Raw genomic sequence first — 15,140 nt, forward strand, 5'->3', positions numbered from 1 at the left:
CCAGGATGGAAAATAGGAACAACGTCACAGAATTTGTTCTTTTAGGTCTGTCCAGTGATAGAAATCTGCGGATATTCTTCGTCGGGCTGTTCCTCTCCTGTTACATTGCAATCCTCTTAGGGAATCTCGTCATCCTCATCACCGTCAGAGGCAGTTTGCTCATCAAACAGCCCATGTACTTCTTCCTCTGCCATTTGTCCCTCATGGACCTCTGCTACACTTCCACGGTGACTCCCAAACTGGTTCGAGATTTGCTGTCTGAGAAGAAAACCATTACCTTCCGTGACTGCATGATGCAGCTCTTTACCATGCACTTGTTTGGTGGGGTTGAGATCTTCATCCTTGTGGGGATGGCCTACGATCGCTATGTTGCCATCTGCCAACCCTTGCTCTATGTGGTCATCATGAACAGGCAGCGGTGTGCCACAGTGGTTGCAGCATGCTGGGGTGGGGCATTTCTTCATTCTGCAGTCCAGTGGCTCCTTGTCATTGTTTTGCCCTTCTGTGGCCCTAATAAGATTGACCACTATTTGTGCGATATTTATCCTCTCCTGGAACTGGCTTGCTCAGATACTTACGTGACTGGATTTTTAATCCTTGCCAATACAGGGACAGTTGTGGTTGTTTCTTTTACGGTTTTGGTCTTCTCTTACGTCATCATTTTAGCAAGTCTGAGGACCCGCTTTTTGGAAGGACGTCGCAAAGCTCTCTCCACCTGCGCTTCCCACATCACCGCGGTGGCATTGTTTTTCTTGCCCTGCCTCTTCATTTACCTCTGGCCACCCCAGACCTTCCCTGAAGATAAGGTGTTTGCTCTGTTTTATACCATCATTGCCCCCATGTTCAATCCCCTCATCTACACTCTGAGGAACAGAGAGATGAAAACGGCCATGAGAAAGGTATGGTGTTGGAAGCCGTGTTTGGAATGCAAATTAGGCATGTAAAAATAAATGCCCACATCTCCTGTCTCCACATCTTCTCTGTACAATCAACCTAGGTTTTATCCTAGGTTCAGGAGAAATGAAAGTTGTTACTGTTCATCGGACTGTAAACATGCCCATCACCTCCATCAGCTGTTCTGGACATTTAACTCCATCCTCATGCTCCCTGTTCCTCCCCCTCCTCCATCCCTCACTCCCAACAATCTGGCCACCTACTTTATTAGGAAAATTAATACCATCAGGTCTGAGCTCCCCAAAGTCACCTCCCCTTCATCTCCCCAGCTCCCCAGCTCTCAACCCCCTCCTCTATTTTCACATCCTTCCTAGCAGTATCTTCAGAAGAGATCTCCTTCCTCGTCTCAAGTGCCACCCTCTCCACCTGTGCTTCAGACCTCATTCCCTCTCATCTTATAAAAACTCTCACCCTTTCCCTCCTCCCCTCCTTAACGTCCATCTTCAACTGCTCAGTCTCCAACAGCTTCTTCCCCTCTGCCTTCAAACATGCCCACATCTCCCCATCCTAAAATCCCCTTCTCTTGACCCCATTGCCCATTCCAGTTATCACCCTATCTCCCTTCTATTCTTTTCCAAACTCCTAGAAAGAGTCATCTACACTCGCTGCCTAGAATTTATCAATTCCAGCTCTCTCCTGGACCCCCTACAATCTGGCTACCATCCCCTACACTCCACCGAACCTGGTCTCTTAAAGGTCACCAATGACCTCCTTCTTGCCAATCAAATAGCTCCTACTCTATCCTAATCCTCTTCAACCTCTCAGCTGCCTTAGACACTGTCAACCATCCCCTTCTTCTCAACATGTTATCCAACCTTGGCTTCATGGACTTCCTCCTCTTCTGGTTCTCCTCTTATCTCTCTGGCCATTCATTCTCAGTCTCCTTCGTGGGCTCCTCCTCTCCCTCCCATCCCCTTACTGTAGGGGTTCCTCAAGGGTCAGTTCTTGGTCCCCTTCTGTTCTCCATCTATACTCTCCTGATGAACTCATTTGCTCCCATGGCTTCAGCTATCATCTCTACATGGATGACAGCCAAATCTACATTTCTGCCCCTTCTCTCTCCCTCCCTCCAGGCTTGTATCTCCTCCTGCCTTCAGGACATCTCCACCTAGATGTCTGCCTGCCACCTAAAACTCAACATGTCCAAGACTGAGCTCATCTTCCCTCCCAAACCATGTCCTCTCCCTGACTTCACCATCACTCTAGGTGGCACTACCATCCTTCCCATCTCACAAGCCCGCAACCTTGGTGTCATTCTTGACTCCGCTCTCTCATTCACCCCACACATCCAATCCATCACCAAAACCTTCCAGTCTTACCTCCACAGCATCGTCAAGATCCACCCTTTCCTCTCCATCTGAACCATGACGTTGCTGGTTCAGTCTCTTATCCTATCCTGACTGGATTACTATATCAGCCTCCTCTCTGATCTCCCACCCTCCTGTCTCTCCCTACTTCAGTCTATACTTCAGTCTGCTGCCTGGATTAACTTTCTGTAGAAATGCTCTGGGCATGTCACTCTCCTCCTCAAAAATCTCCAGTGGTTGCCTATCAACCTTTGGATGAAGAAAAACTCCTCACTAATGGCTTCAAAACTCTCCATCACCTTGCCCCTTCCTACCTCACCTCCCTTCTCTCCTTCTCCAGCCCAGCCCACACCCTCCACTCCTCTGCCGCTAACCTCCTCACTGTGCCTTATTCTCACTTTTCCTGCCATCGACCCCTTGGCTCATGTCCTACCTCTGGCCTGGAATGCTCTCCCTCCGCATAGCCGCCAAACTAACATTCTTCCCCTATTAAGAGCTCACCTACTCCAGGAGGCCTTCCCAGACTGAGCCCCCATTTTCCTCTGCTCCTTCTCCCCTCTCCATTGCTCCTACTCCCTCCTTCTGCTCTACCTCCTTCCCTACCCCAGAATACTTGTGTATATTTGTACACATTTATCACTCTATTTTATTAATGATGTGCATATATCTATAATTCTATTTATCTATTTTGATGTTACTGATGCATGTCTACTGGTTTTATTTTGTTGTCTGTCTCCCCCTTCTAGACTGTGAGCCCATTGTTAGATAGGGATTGTCTCTGTTGCCAAACTGTACTTTCCAAGTGCTTAGTACAGTGCTCTGCACAGAGTAAGCACTCAATAAATACTATAGAATGAATGAATGAATCCCTTCCTCCACCTCAATTTAATAGAGCCATCCATTATCCTATGCCATTTCAAATAAAATATGTTCAAGAAAAGGAATAACTCCTGCTTAATGGTTTGGAAAGCTAATTGCGGTCTTCAGTTGATATTAAAATTAATTGTAAGCTTCTAGGGAAAGAGAGTTACATCTTTGATATGAGCTGTGCAGTGATGGCAGATGTGGGTTTTAGCCGATATAGTTTCTAGTAAATGCTTATGTGCCAAGCAGGGTTCTCAGTGGGTTCTACTCATAAAACTGCCACAGTCCCTTCTTGCTGTTAGATGAGGTAGGGAAGGGGGGTTGAAAACTCTTTTAAGACACTGAGGGGGCAGCATTTATGATTTTCAATTTGAAGTAGTGTGCTTAGTGGAAAGGCCACTAGTCTAGTAGTCAGAGGATTTGGGTTCTAATCCTGTTTCTGACACTTGCCTGCTGTGTGACCTTGGGCAAATCACTTAACTTCTTTCTGTGCACCTCAGTTACCTCATCTATAAAATGGAAGTTGAGACTCTGCGCCCCATGTGGAATCTAGACTGTGTCCAAAATCGTTATCTTATATCTACCCCAGCACTTAGTTCAGTGTCGGGCACACAGTAAACATTCATTCATTAATTCATTCAATCGTATTTATTGAGTGCTTACTGTGTGCAGAGCACTGGACTAAGCACTTGGGAAATATAAGTTGGCAACATATAGAGACAGTCCCTACCCAACAGCAGGCTCACAGTCTAGAAGGGGGAGACAGACAACAAAACAAAACATATTAACAAAATAAAATAAATAGAATAAATATGTACAAGTAAAATAAATGAATAAATAGAGTAATAAATACATACAAACATATACACATATATACAGGTGCTGTGGGGAGGGGAAGGAGGTAAGGTGGAGGGGGAGAGGAAGGAGGGGTCTCAGTCTGGGAAGGCCTTCTGGAGAAGGTGAGCTCTCAATAGGGTTTTGAAGGGAGGAAGAGAGCTAGCTTGGTGGATGTGCGGAGGGAGGGCATTCCAGGCCAGGAGGATGACCTGGGCTGGGGGTCGATGGCAGGACAGGCGAGAATGAGACACAGTGAGGAGATTAGTGGCAGAGGAGCGGAGGGTGCGGGTTGGGCTGTAGAAGGAGAGAAGAGAGGTGAGGTAGGAGGGGGCGAGGTGATGGAGAGCCTTGAAGCCTAGGGTGAGGAGTTAAAAGCACTTAAAAGCAGCGTGGCTCAGTGGGAAGGGAACGGGCTTTGAAGTCAGAGGTCATGGGTTCAAATCCCAGCTCCACCAGTTGTCAGCTGTGTGACTTTGGGCAAGTCACTTAACTTCTCTGCGCCTAGGGGGATTAAGACTGTGAGCCCCCCGTGGGACAAATCTGATCACCTTGTAACCTCCCCAGCGCTTAGAACAGTGTTTTGCACATAGTAAGCACTTCATAAATGTCATTATTATTATTATTAAAAATATGATTTAAAAATCATCTTTATATCACTTAGTGCATTAATATTAGTGCATAATATTGCTAAGGGGCTAGTTCACCAGGCTGAGGTATTTTAAACAAGTTGGGGAGGGCTGGAATTGCTCAATGGAAGGGATTATTTGAGATTATATTTTTTATTGAAGGAAAGGGGGCAATTGAAACTATGGTGTGAAGATTTAGGACTTGAAAGAAAAAGAAACTTAGAATAGGGAGATGTCTGCCATTAAATAAGATCAAATGGAAAACCTACTAGATTGGAAGATAAATTCTGGGAAAAGTAGCTTTCAGAATGCTGGAGACAATAATGTGCAAATCCATGGAGTCTGAAAAACATGACATAGAACTAAGAGGAGCATTAAAGAGGTGTCCCCATGACAATGTTCAGATATCTTTGTTGCCATTTTAGGTTATAATGTGAAGGTAATTTGCCCCTCACTTGGTAGATAGACAATCAGTAGTGTACTGTCTACAAGATGATTTTTGCAAGCATGATGAGTGGCAATAGGGTCAGAGTTTTTCATCTTTTTTCTTTTTCAAATGGTATTTGCTAAGCGCCTATTATGTGTCAGACACTGTACTTGGGCACTGCGGTAGATACAAGCTAGTCAAGTTGGACACAGTCCATGTCCAACATGGGACTAACAAGCTTAATCCCTATGTGTCAGGTGATGTAACTGAGGCACAGAGAAGTTGAGTGACTTAATCAAGGTCACACACATCGAGTGGCAGACCCAGGATAAGAATCCAGTTTTCTGATTCCCAGGCCCATGTTATATCCACTAGGCCATGCTACAATAGTTAGGACATGACTCAAACTAGGGCTCTGGTTGGGATTTGGCCTAGATTTCAAGTTGGGTTTAGATCCCAAGAGAGAATTGGAATAAAATGCCAACCCCGGCTTCCCTTAAGGAGCACGGGGCAGCTTGTATCTCTACAGTAAGCACATCATAAATACCATAATGATAATAATAAAGATCACTTGCTTACCGTGTGACCTTGGGCATGTCCCTTAACTTCTCTGTGTTTCAGTTTCCTCATCCATTAAATGGGGATTTGCTACCTCTTCTCCTTCCTACTTAGATTGTGAGTCCTTTCAGGGACAGGGACTGTGTCTGAGCTGATTATTTTCCATCTACCCCAGTGCTAGATACAATGTTTGGCACATAGTGAGCACTTAAGAAATATCACATTTCTAACTATTTCTTCTCTTAGACCTCCAGTCACTATAGAGAACCTTTACAAAAGGGACAGGACTATAGGAGGGTATGAGAGAAGTCTTTGTTTCCTTCTGAGACCTGGAGGGCTGGAGCATGGCTTAGAGAATAGAACTAAGTAAACCTGGGAGTCATAAGGACCTAGGTTCTAATCTCAGCAGTTACCTGTCTGCTTTGTGACCCTGGGCAAGTCACTTCACTTCTCTTTGCCTCAGTGACCTCTTCTGTCAAATGGGGATAGGAGTGTGAGTCCTATGTGGATCAGGGACTGTGTCCAACCAGATTAACTTGAATCTATCCCAGCTTTTAGAACAGTGTTTGGCACATAGCGTTTAACAAGTATCACAGTGATCATTAGTATTCCCTTGGGAAAACAGTGCTGGGTGATAGTACCACAATACGTGAGCTCAGGAGGGATGATGTTAATCAATCAAGCAATCAATTGTGTTTATTGAGCACTTACCAAGTAAGGAGCATTCATTCATTTAATTCAATTGTATTTATTGAGCCCTTATTGTGTGCAGAGCACTGTACTAAGCACTTGGAATTAGACTACAGCAATGAAGAGAGACAATCTCTGCCCACAAGGGGCTTCATTCAGCCGTATTTATTGATTGTTTACTGTCTGCAAATCACTGTACTAAGCGGTTGGAGCAGTTTACTAAGCACTTGGGAAAGTGCAGTACAACAGAATTGGTAGACCTTACCCCTGCCCACAAAGAGCTGATGGTTTACAGGAGGAGATAGACATTAAAATCAGTAACAGCTGGGGAAACATTAGAGCATAAGGAGCTGGACTATAAATGATGGGGGCTGATGTGAAAACCAAAGTCCTTAATAGGTACACAGCCAAGAGCAGAGTCATTGCAGAGGGGAGGGTGGGAAGGTAAATCCAGAGAGAGCTTATTCAGGGAAGGTGTCTTGGAGGAGAACTTCTCCACTCATGGCTCGTCTGTGTGTTTATGACCTGCCCTTCTCTCCACATGCTGGGGTGGGTTGTGCTCTGGAGGGAGACACAGACTCTATGAGTAAATTTCCAGTTGATTCTTTGATTCTGAAAAAATTTAAATACCACTTTGGAAGACTAGGTAAACATTAGTTTCAATGCACCTAAGTTTCAATGTACTATTTATTACTTCCAAAGGGCATTTTCTACCGGCTGATCTTTAAACAACATCTTAGCTATAGGATTTGTGAGTTTCTTCAGTGTTTTCATAACTGCATAATTATGTAGCCAACTAGTAGAATGAAATATTTTGAAATTTAGAGGTGAATGGACATTTATCCTCTATATTGACAATCAGGGTTATCATTTGCTTTCTGTAACTGGCTCACAAGGCAAAAATTCTATAGTATTTACTTAGTATTGACTGTATGCAGAGCACAAACCTAAGCCCTTGAGGGAGTATGATAAAGGTAAAAGACACGACCCCTGGCCTCAAAGAACTTACAATCTATTGGCAGTGAGAGTTAAAGAATAATTTCCCATTGGATGAAAAATGAAATGGAAAGATGCTTAAATGAATCCTTAAGTTCTTTAATAGTGTCCAGGTTGTATGGCTGGCTGTGAGTGCAAACGAAATGACTGGGTAGTTGAGAGGGTATGATCTGGGGAGAAGAAAATAATCAGCAATTAGTTAAATTATAATTGAAAATCTGGGCAAAGTTGTAGAATTGATAGCAGTGCCTACGAAACTGTACTCAAACTTGTTTTCAGCATGATGAATAAAAGTTCCTGCATTTGTTCCAACCCCACTTCTGATAAGGAAGATCTTCAGGGACTTTGGGAGGTGGCAGAGTCCCTGGACCTTTAAAATGTTGGCTTTAACATCTGGCTCTTCTTGGCAAAGTTTTTCCAAACATAGCCCCGCACCAAGCATTTGCTGGGTCGAGGGGGAAAACTTTGTAGTTGTCTTCGTTTTTTTTTTCTCTCTGAGCTCAGACATAGATGGATGAGGTTCACGCCTCAGACAGCCTCAAGGAAATAAATTTGACTCTTGGGAAACCACAGATGACTTGAGATTCAAAAACTCCAGTGTTTTGGAAACTGCCTCTATCCAATGTGAAGGTTGGACTTCCACTGGGATCTGAGTTCTGTCCTGATGCAGTTCTGAAAAGACTTTTGCTTCCCATGACTGGACATAAAGATCCAAGCGTACAGATATGTATCACTGTGGAAAGACTAACAAAGGGGTAAGGTTTTTATTTTTCTCTTTTAGCACAACACAGTTTTATTTTAATTTCTCAGTTCTCATTCTTTGATTCATGGACTTTTCCTGTGCAGGTCTCTAGTCATTTTAATATGAAAAAGAAGCCAGATTGCAAGGGCCTAGGTTTGAATTGGCTGACCCTCCTTAGGAAATTGAGCTTGGATTGTGAATTTTGGTCTTCACCAAAATCACAATCTTGATTCTGAAATATTGTGACAGACAAAATTCATTTTTTTAGCCCACCATTTCTCTTTTGGCAGATCTCCAGGACTGTTTAAAAAATATCTGAATAGACACCCTCATGTGATTTCTTGGTTCTAATCAGGTGGTCCTTAAAGGAATCTAGTGACTGATGGGCTTTTTTGTTGTTGTCGAATTCCTTTGAGTCATTTCTGACCCATGGTGACTCCTTGGACACATCTTCTCCAGAACATCCCATTTTCTTTTATACTTGTTCTGGTTTGTAACCCATTGCATTTTCTTGGTCAATAATATGGAAGTCCTTTTCTATTGCCTTCTTTTCCATGCTGCTGCTGCCCAGCACAGGTGAATCAACTTTGTCTGATGCTTTGGCTTAGACCTTACTATTATGGGCAACCCCAATGAGAGAATAGCTCTCTAGCTCTAAGATCTAAGCTTCATCAGCATGCATGAACTCCACTGCCACAATAAGACATGGATTCAAAGGAGAGTGGGATTTATTAGAAAAAGGAAATCAGATTGGTTGAATTCTGAAACATCCTCATGTGACAGATACGATCTCTAGAGGAATATATTTATTGCTGGGCATTATCGTCCAGTGGAAAGATGACAGGACTGGGAATGAGAGACCTGGATATGGGAAGCAGCATGGCTTAGTGGATAGAGCACAGACCTGGGAATCAGAAGGACCTGGGTTCTAATCCCAGCCCTACCACATAGCTGCTCTGTGACCCTGGGCATGTCACTTCACTTCTGTCTACCTCAGATACCTCATCTGTAAAATGGGGATTATGAATTTGAACCCCATGTGGGACAGAGACTATGTCCAACCTTATTACCTTGTATTTACTCCAGAGTTTAGAAGAGTGCTTGGCACATAGTAAGTGCTTAACAAGTACCATAATTATTATTGTTATTATCATTCTTATTATTAGTTCTTGCTCTGTTCCTGGACTGCTGGGTGATCTTGCACAATCCATTCAATCTCATAGTAATGATATTAATAATAATGGGGCCAGAAATGTGTATTACCGATGTGGTATCTGAGGTACAGAGAAGTGAAGTGATATGCCCAGGGTCACAGAACAGCTATGTGGTGGAGCAGGGATTAAAACCTAGGTCCTTCTGATTCCCGGAATTCAGCACATTGTAGTGGATAGAGTATGGGCCTGTGAGTTATAAGGTCATGGGGTCTAATCCTGCCCCCGCTACTTGTCCACTATGTGACCTTGGGCAAGTAACTTCACTTCTCTGGGCCTCAATTTTCTCATCTGGAAAATGGAGATTGAAACTGTGAGCCTCATGTGGGACAACCTGATTAGCTTGTATCCCCCCAGCACTTAGAACAGTGCTTGGCACATAGTAAGTGCTTAACAAATGCCATTATCATTATTATTATTATTATTATTATTATTGTTATTATGCGACTTGTCCAAAGTCACACAGCTGATGAGTGACAGAGCTGGGATTAGAATCCATGACCTCTGACTCCCAGCCCTGGCTTCTCTCCACTAAGCCAGGCTGCTTCAACTTGTCAATGTGTGGGACAAAGACCCTATCCAACCTGATTAGCTAGTACCTATCCCAGTGCTTAGAACAGTTCCTGGCACATAGTAAGCACTTAACAAATAACATAAAATAATGGGGGCACTGAGTCTAAGTAGGAGGGAGATAGAAATTAATCCCCATTTGATAGATGGGAAAACTGAGACACAGAGATGTTAAATGAGTTGATCAAGGTCACACAGCAGGCAGGTGGGAGAGCTGGAATTAGAACCCAGATCTTGTAACTCCCAGGCCTGTGCTCTTTCAATTAGGCCAGGCTGCTTCTCTTTTGCCTCAGTTTTCTCCATTGCAAAATGGGGAGAAAAATTTTCCCTCTCCCTACTTCTTAGATCGTGAGCCCTATGTGGAAGAAGGACTATTTCCTAACTGAATAGTGTGTATTCTGGTACTTAACACAATGCCTGGCACATGGTGAGCACTTGATGAATAAAATAATATTTCTATCACCTCACTAGAAATGAAAGGGATGTATATCCAGAAAAGATATAAAGTTTCTCTTGCAGTGTTCTCATATTCATTGACACAATACTGTAAGTGATATTCAATTATAAGTAGAATGAACTGGGGGCTGCAGTCTTCTAAATGTTATTTACGATGTTTCATTTTGCAATCATTTCAGATAGATATTCCTCATTCCCAGGATGGAAAATAGGAACAACGTCACAGAATTTGTTCTTTTAGGTCTGTCCAGTGATAGAAATCTGCAGATATTCTTTGTTGGGCTGTTCCTCTACTGTTACATTGCAATCCTCTTAGGGAATCTCGTCATCCTCATCACCATCAGAGTCAGTTCGCTCATCAAACAGCCCATGTACTTCTTCCTCTGCCACTTGGCCTTCATGGACCTCTGCTACACTTCCACGGTGACTCCCAAACTGGTCCGAGATTTGCTGTCTGAGAAGAAAACCATTTCCTTCTGTGACTGTATGATGCAGGTCTTTGCCCTGCACTTATTTGGTGGGGCTGAGATCTTCATCCTTGTGGGGATGGCCTATGATCGCTATGTTGCCATTTGCAAACCCTTGCACTATGTGGTCATCATGAACAAGCAGCGGTGTGCCACAGTGGTTGCAGCATGCTGGGGAGGAGCATTTCTCCATTCCATGTTCCAGTGGCTCCTTATCATTGTTTTGCCCTTCTGTGGCCCTAATAAGATTGATCACTATTTGTGCGATATTTACCCTCTCTTGGAACTAGCTTGCTCAGATACTTACGTGACTGGAATGTTAGTTCTCTCCGATTCAGGGACAGTTGCGTTTGTTTCTTTTGCACTCTTGGTCTTCTCTTACGTCACCATTTTAGCCAGTCTGAGGACCCGCTCTTCAGAAGGACGTCGTAAAGCTCTCTCCACCTGTGCTTCCCACATCACTGTGGTGGCATTGTTTTTCTTGCCCTGCATCTTCATTTACCTCCGGCCACCCCAGACCTTCCCTGAAGATAAGGTGTTTGCTCTGTTTTATACCATCATTGCCCCCATGTTCAACCCCCTCATCTACACTCTGAGGAACAGAGAGATGAAAACGGCCATGAGAAAGGTGTGGTGTTGGAAGCGGCGTTTGGAGGGAAAATCAGACAGGTGAAATGGATTTCCGCATGTCCTGTCTTCCCCTACACATCTGGCTTATTCTATGCACCCAGTTCTTCTCTTTACAATCAACCCAGGTTTCTCCTAGGCTCAGGGGAAACAAAAATTCTTACTGTTTATCAAACTGTAAACATCCCTTCCTCCACCTTAATGCCTATATTTAATGCAGCCATCCATTATCCTATGCCATTTCAAATAAAATATTTTCAAGAAAAGGAATAACTCCTGTTTAATGGGATGGAAAGCTAATTACGGTCTTCAGTTGATGTTAAAATTAATTGTAAGCTTCTAGGGAGAAGGAGTTACGTCTTTGATGTGCGCTGTGCAGCATTGGCAGATGTGGGTTTTAGCAGATAAAGTTTCTATTAAATGCTTATTTGCAAAGCAGGTTTCTCAGTGGGTTCTACTCATACAATTGCCTCAGTCTCTCCTTGCTCGTAGTTGAGACACAGAACCGGGGTTGATTATTCTTTCCAGACATGGAGGGAGCAGCATTTATGATTTTCAATGGGGAGTGGTGTGCTTAGTGGAAAGATCACAAGTCTACTAGTCAGAAGATTTGGGTTCTAAATCCTTTTTCTGTCACTTGATAGCTGGGTGACATTGGGCAAGTAACAACCTCTATGTGCCTCAGTTACCTCATCTGTAAAATGGAAATTGAGACTCTGAGCTCCATGTGGAATCTAGACTGTGTCCAAAATCACTATCTTATATCTACCCCAGCACGTAGTTCAGTGTCTGGCACACAGTAAGCACTTAAAAAAGATGATTAAAAAGTCAACTTTACGTCACAGTGCATTAATATTGGTGCATAATATTGCTAAAGGACTAATTCACCAGGCTGAGGTCTTTCAAACAAGTTGGGGAGGCCTGGAATTTCTCAGTGGAAGGGATTTATTTGAGATCATATTTTTCCTTGAAGGAAAGGGGGGAATATTCCTAGTGGTACCTTCTTCAGTAATAGAAACTATAATGTGAAGATTTAGGGACTTGAAAGAAAAAATTACTCCAAATAGGTAGATGGCCACCATTAAATAAGATAAAATGGAAAACCTACTAGAATGGAAGACAAATACTAGGAAAAGTACCTTTCAGAATGCTGGAGACAATGATGTGCATATCCATGTAGTTTGAAAAATATGATGTAAAAGTATGAAGAGCATTAATGAGCTAGCCCAATGAGAATGTTCAGATATCTCTGTTGCAGTTTTATATTATAATGTGGAAGGTAATTTGCCCCTCACTTAGCAGGCAGAACAACAGCAGTGTACTGTCTACAAGATGAATTTGCAAGCATGATGCGCAGTAGTAGGGTCAGAGTTTTTCAAATTTTTTCTTTTTTCTAGTGGTATTTCTTAAGCACTTACTATGTATCAGGCACTGTACTTGGGTACTGGGGTAGATACAAACTAATCAAGTTGAACACAGTCCGTGTCCCACATGGGACTAACAGGTTTAATCCCCATTTTACAGGTGATATAACTGAGGCACAAAGAAGTTGAGTGACTTACTCAAGGGTACTCTCATCCAGTGGCAGAGCCAGGATAAGAATCCAGTTCCTTTTGATTCCCAGGCCAATGTTATATCCACTAGGTGAATGCTGCAAGAGTTAGGACCATGACTCAAACTAGGGCTCTGGTTGGAATTTGGCTGATATTTTGAATTGGATTTAGATCCCAAGAGATAATTGGAATAAAATGTCAACCCCGGCTTCACTTAAGGAGCATGGGGTAGCTTGTATCCATGCAGTAAGCGTATAGCAAATTCATTCATTCAATCATTCAATCATATTTATTGAGCGCTTACTGTGTGCAGAGCACTGTACTAAGCGCTTGGGAGGTGCAAGTTGGCAACATATAGTGATGGTCCCTACCCAACAGTGGGCTCACAGTCTAGAAGCAAACACCATAATGATAATGATAAAGATCACTTGCTTGCTGTGTGACCTTGGGCATGTCCCTTAACTTCCCTGTGTTTCAGTTTCCTCATCTGCAAAATGGGGATTCTATACCTTTTCTCCTTCCTACTTAGACTGTGAGTCCTATGAGGGTCAGGAACTGTGTCTAAGATGAATGTTTTCTAACTACCTCGGTGCTATATACAATGTTTGGCACTTAGTGAGCACTTAGGAAATATCACATTTCTAACTATTACTTCTCTTAAACCTCCAGTCACTGTAGAGGACCTTTACAAAAGAAACAGGAATATAGGAGGGTATGAGAGAAGTCTTCGGTTCCCTCTGAGACCTGGAGGGCTGGAGCATGGCTAAGTGGATAGAACATGGGCCTGGGAGTGAGATGGACCTGTGTTGTAATCCCAGCACCACTATGTGTCTGCTGTGTGACCCTGGGCAAGTCACTTCACTTCTCTGTGCCTCAGTGACCTCATCTGTCAAATGGGGATAAGAGTGTGAGTCCTATGTGGGACAGGGGCTGTGCCCAACCAGATTAATTTGTATGTACCCCAGATCTTAGAACAGTGTTTGGCACATAGTCAGTGTTTAACAAGTACCATAATGATTATTAGTATTCCCTTGGGAAAACAGTGCTGGGTGATAGTACCACTGTACTTGAGCTCAGGAGGGGATGATGTTAATCAGTGAATCAATCAATTGTGTTTACTGAGCACTTACCATGTGTGGAGCATTTATTCATTTCATTCAATTGTATTTATTGAGCCCTTACTGTGTGCAGCACACTCTACTAAGCACTTGGAAAGTACACTACAGCAATAGAGACAATCCCTGCCCACAACAGACTTTATTCAATCGTATTTATTGAGCATTGATTGTATGCAAACCACTGTACTAAGCAGTTGGAACACTTCACTAAGCACTTGGGAAAGTGCAATAGAACATAATTTGTAGACCTTACCCCTGCCCAAAATGAGCTGACAGTTTACAGGGGAAGGATAGACATTAAAATCAATTACAGATGGGGAAACATTAGAGCATAAGGAGATGTACAATAAATGATGGGGGCTGGGGCGAAAATCAAAGTTCTTAAGAAGTACACAGCCAAGTGCAGAGTCATTGCAGAGGGGAGGGTGGGAAGGTAAATGAAGAGAGAGCTTATTCAGGGAAGGCCTCTTGGAGGAGACCTTCACTACTCATGGCTTGTCTGTGTGTTTATGACCTGCTCCTCGCTCCACATGCTGCGGTGGGTTGTGCTCTGGAGGGAGACACGGACTTCCATGAGTAAATTTCCAGTTGATTCTTTGATTCTGAAAAAATTTAAATACCACTTTGGAAGACTTTGGAAGAACTAGGTAAACCTGAGTTTCAATGCATGTGGATGATGTATGTTATTATTTCCAAATAGCATATTTTACCAGCTTCTCTTTAAACAAGACACCTTAACTATATGATTTGTGAGTTTTTTCAATGTTTTAATAACTGCATAATTCTGTAGCCAACGAGTAGAATGAAATAGTTTAAAATTTAGAGGTGAATGGACATTTATCCTTTGTATTGACCATCAGAGTTATCATTTGCTTTCTGTAACTGTCTCATAAAGCAGTCTGTAGTATTTACTGACTATTGACTGTATGCAGAGCACAAAGCTAAGCCCTTGAGGGAGTGTAATAAAGATAAAAGACATGATCCCTGGCCTCAAGTAACTAACCATCTATTGGCAGAGAGAGGTACAGAATAATTTCCAATTGAATGAAAAAGAAAACTGAAAGATGGTTAAATGAATCATTAAGTTCTTTAATAGTGTCGAAGCTGTATGGCTGGCTGTAAGTGCACAGGATCTGA

The 15,140-nt window shown here is 42.9% G+C and overlaps 2 protein-coding genes across 2 annotated transcripts; both read left to right on the plus strand.

The window, feature by feature from the left end:
• The first annotated feature begins 5 nt into the window (after positions 1–5).
• On the plus strand, positions 6–944 carry LOC119944012 (olfactory receptor 4P4-like). Its single transcript, XM_038765240.1, has one exon. It carries the CDS (start codon positions 6–8, stop codon positions 942–944), a length of 939 nt encoding a protein of 312 aa, XP_038621168.1.
• A 9,495-nt stretch (positions 945–10,439) lies between these two features.
• On the plus strand, positions 10,440–14,749 carry LOC119944013 (olfactory receptor 4P4-like). Its single transcript, XM_038765241.1, has 2 exons — positions 10,440–11,344; positions 14,713–14,749. Exons 1-2 carry the CDS (start codon positions 10,440–10,442, stop codon positions 14,747–14,749), a joined length of 942 nt encoding a protein of 313 aa, XP_038621169.1.
• The last annotated feature ends 391 nt before the right edge of the window (positions 14,750–15,140 follow it).

Source organism: Tachyglossus aculeatus, chromosome 22, assembly GCF_015852505.1.
Source record: "Tachyglossus aculeatus isolate mTacAcu1 chromosome 22, mTacAcu1.pri, whole genome shotgun sequence".
Classification (NCBI taxonomy): Eukaryota; Metazoa; Chordata; class Mammalia; order Monotremata; family Tachyglossidae; genus Tachyglossus; species Tachyglossus aculeatus.

Coding starts and splice junctions, on each gene's coding strand:
- LOC119944012 (XM_038765240.1), top strand. CDS start 6: ATGGAAAATAGGAACAACGTCACAGAATTTGTTCTTTTAGGTCTGTCC.
- LOC119944013 (XM_038765241.1), top strand. CDS start 10,440: ATGGAAAATAGGAACAACGTCACAGAATTTGTTCTTTTAGGTCTGTCC. Junction 11,345..14,712: donor ATGAGAAAGGTGTGGTGTTG/GAAGCGGCGTTT, acceptor TAGCATATTTTA/CCAGCTTCTCTTTAAACAAG.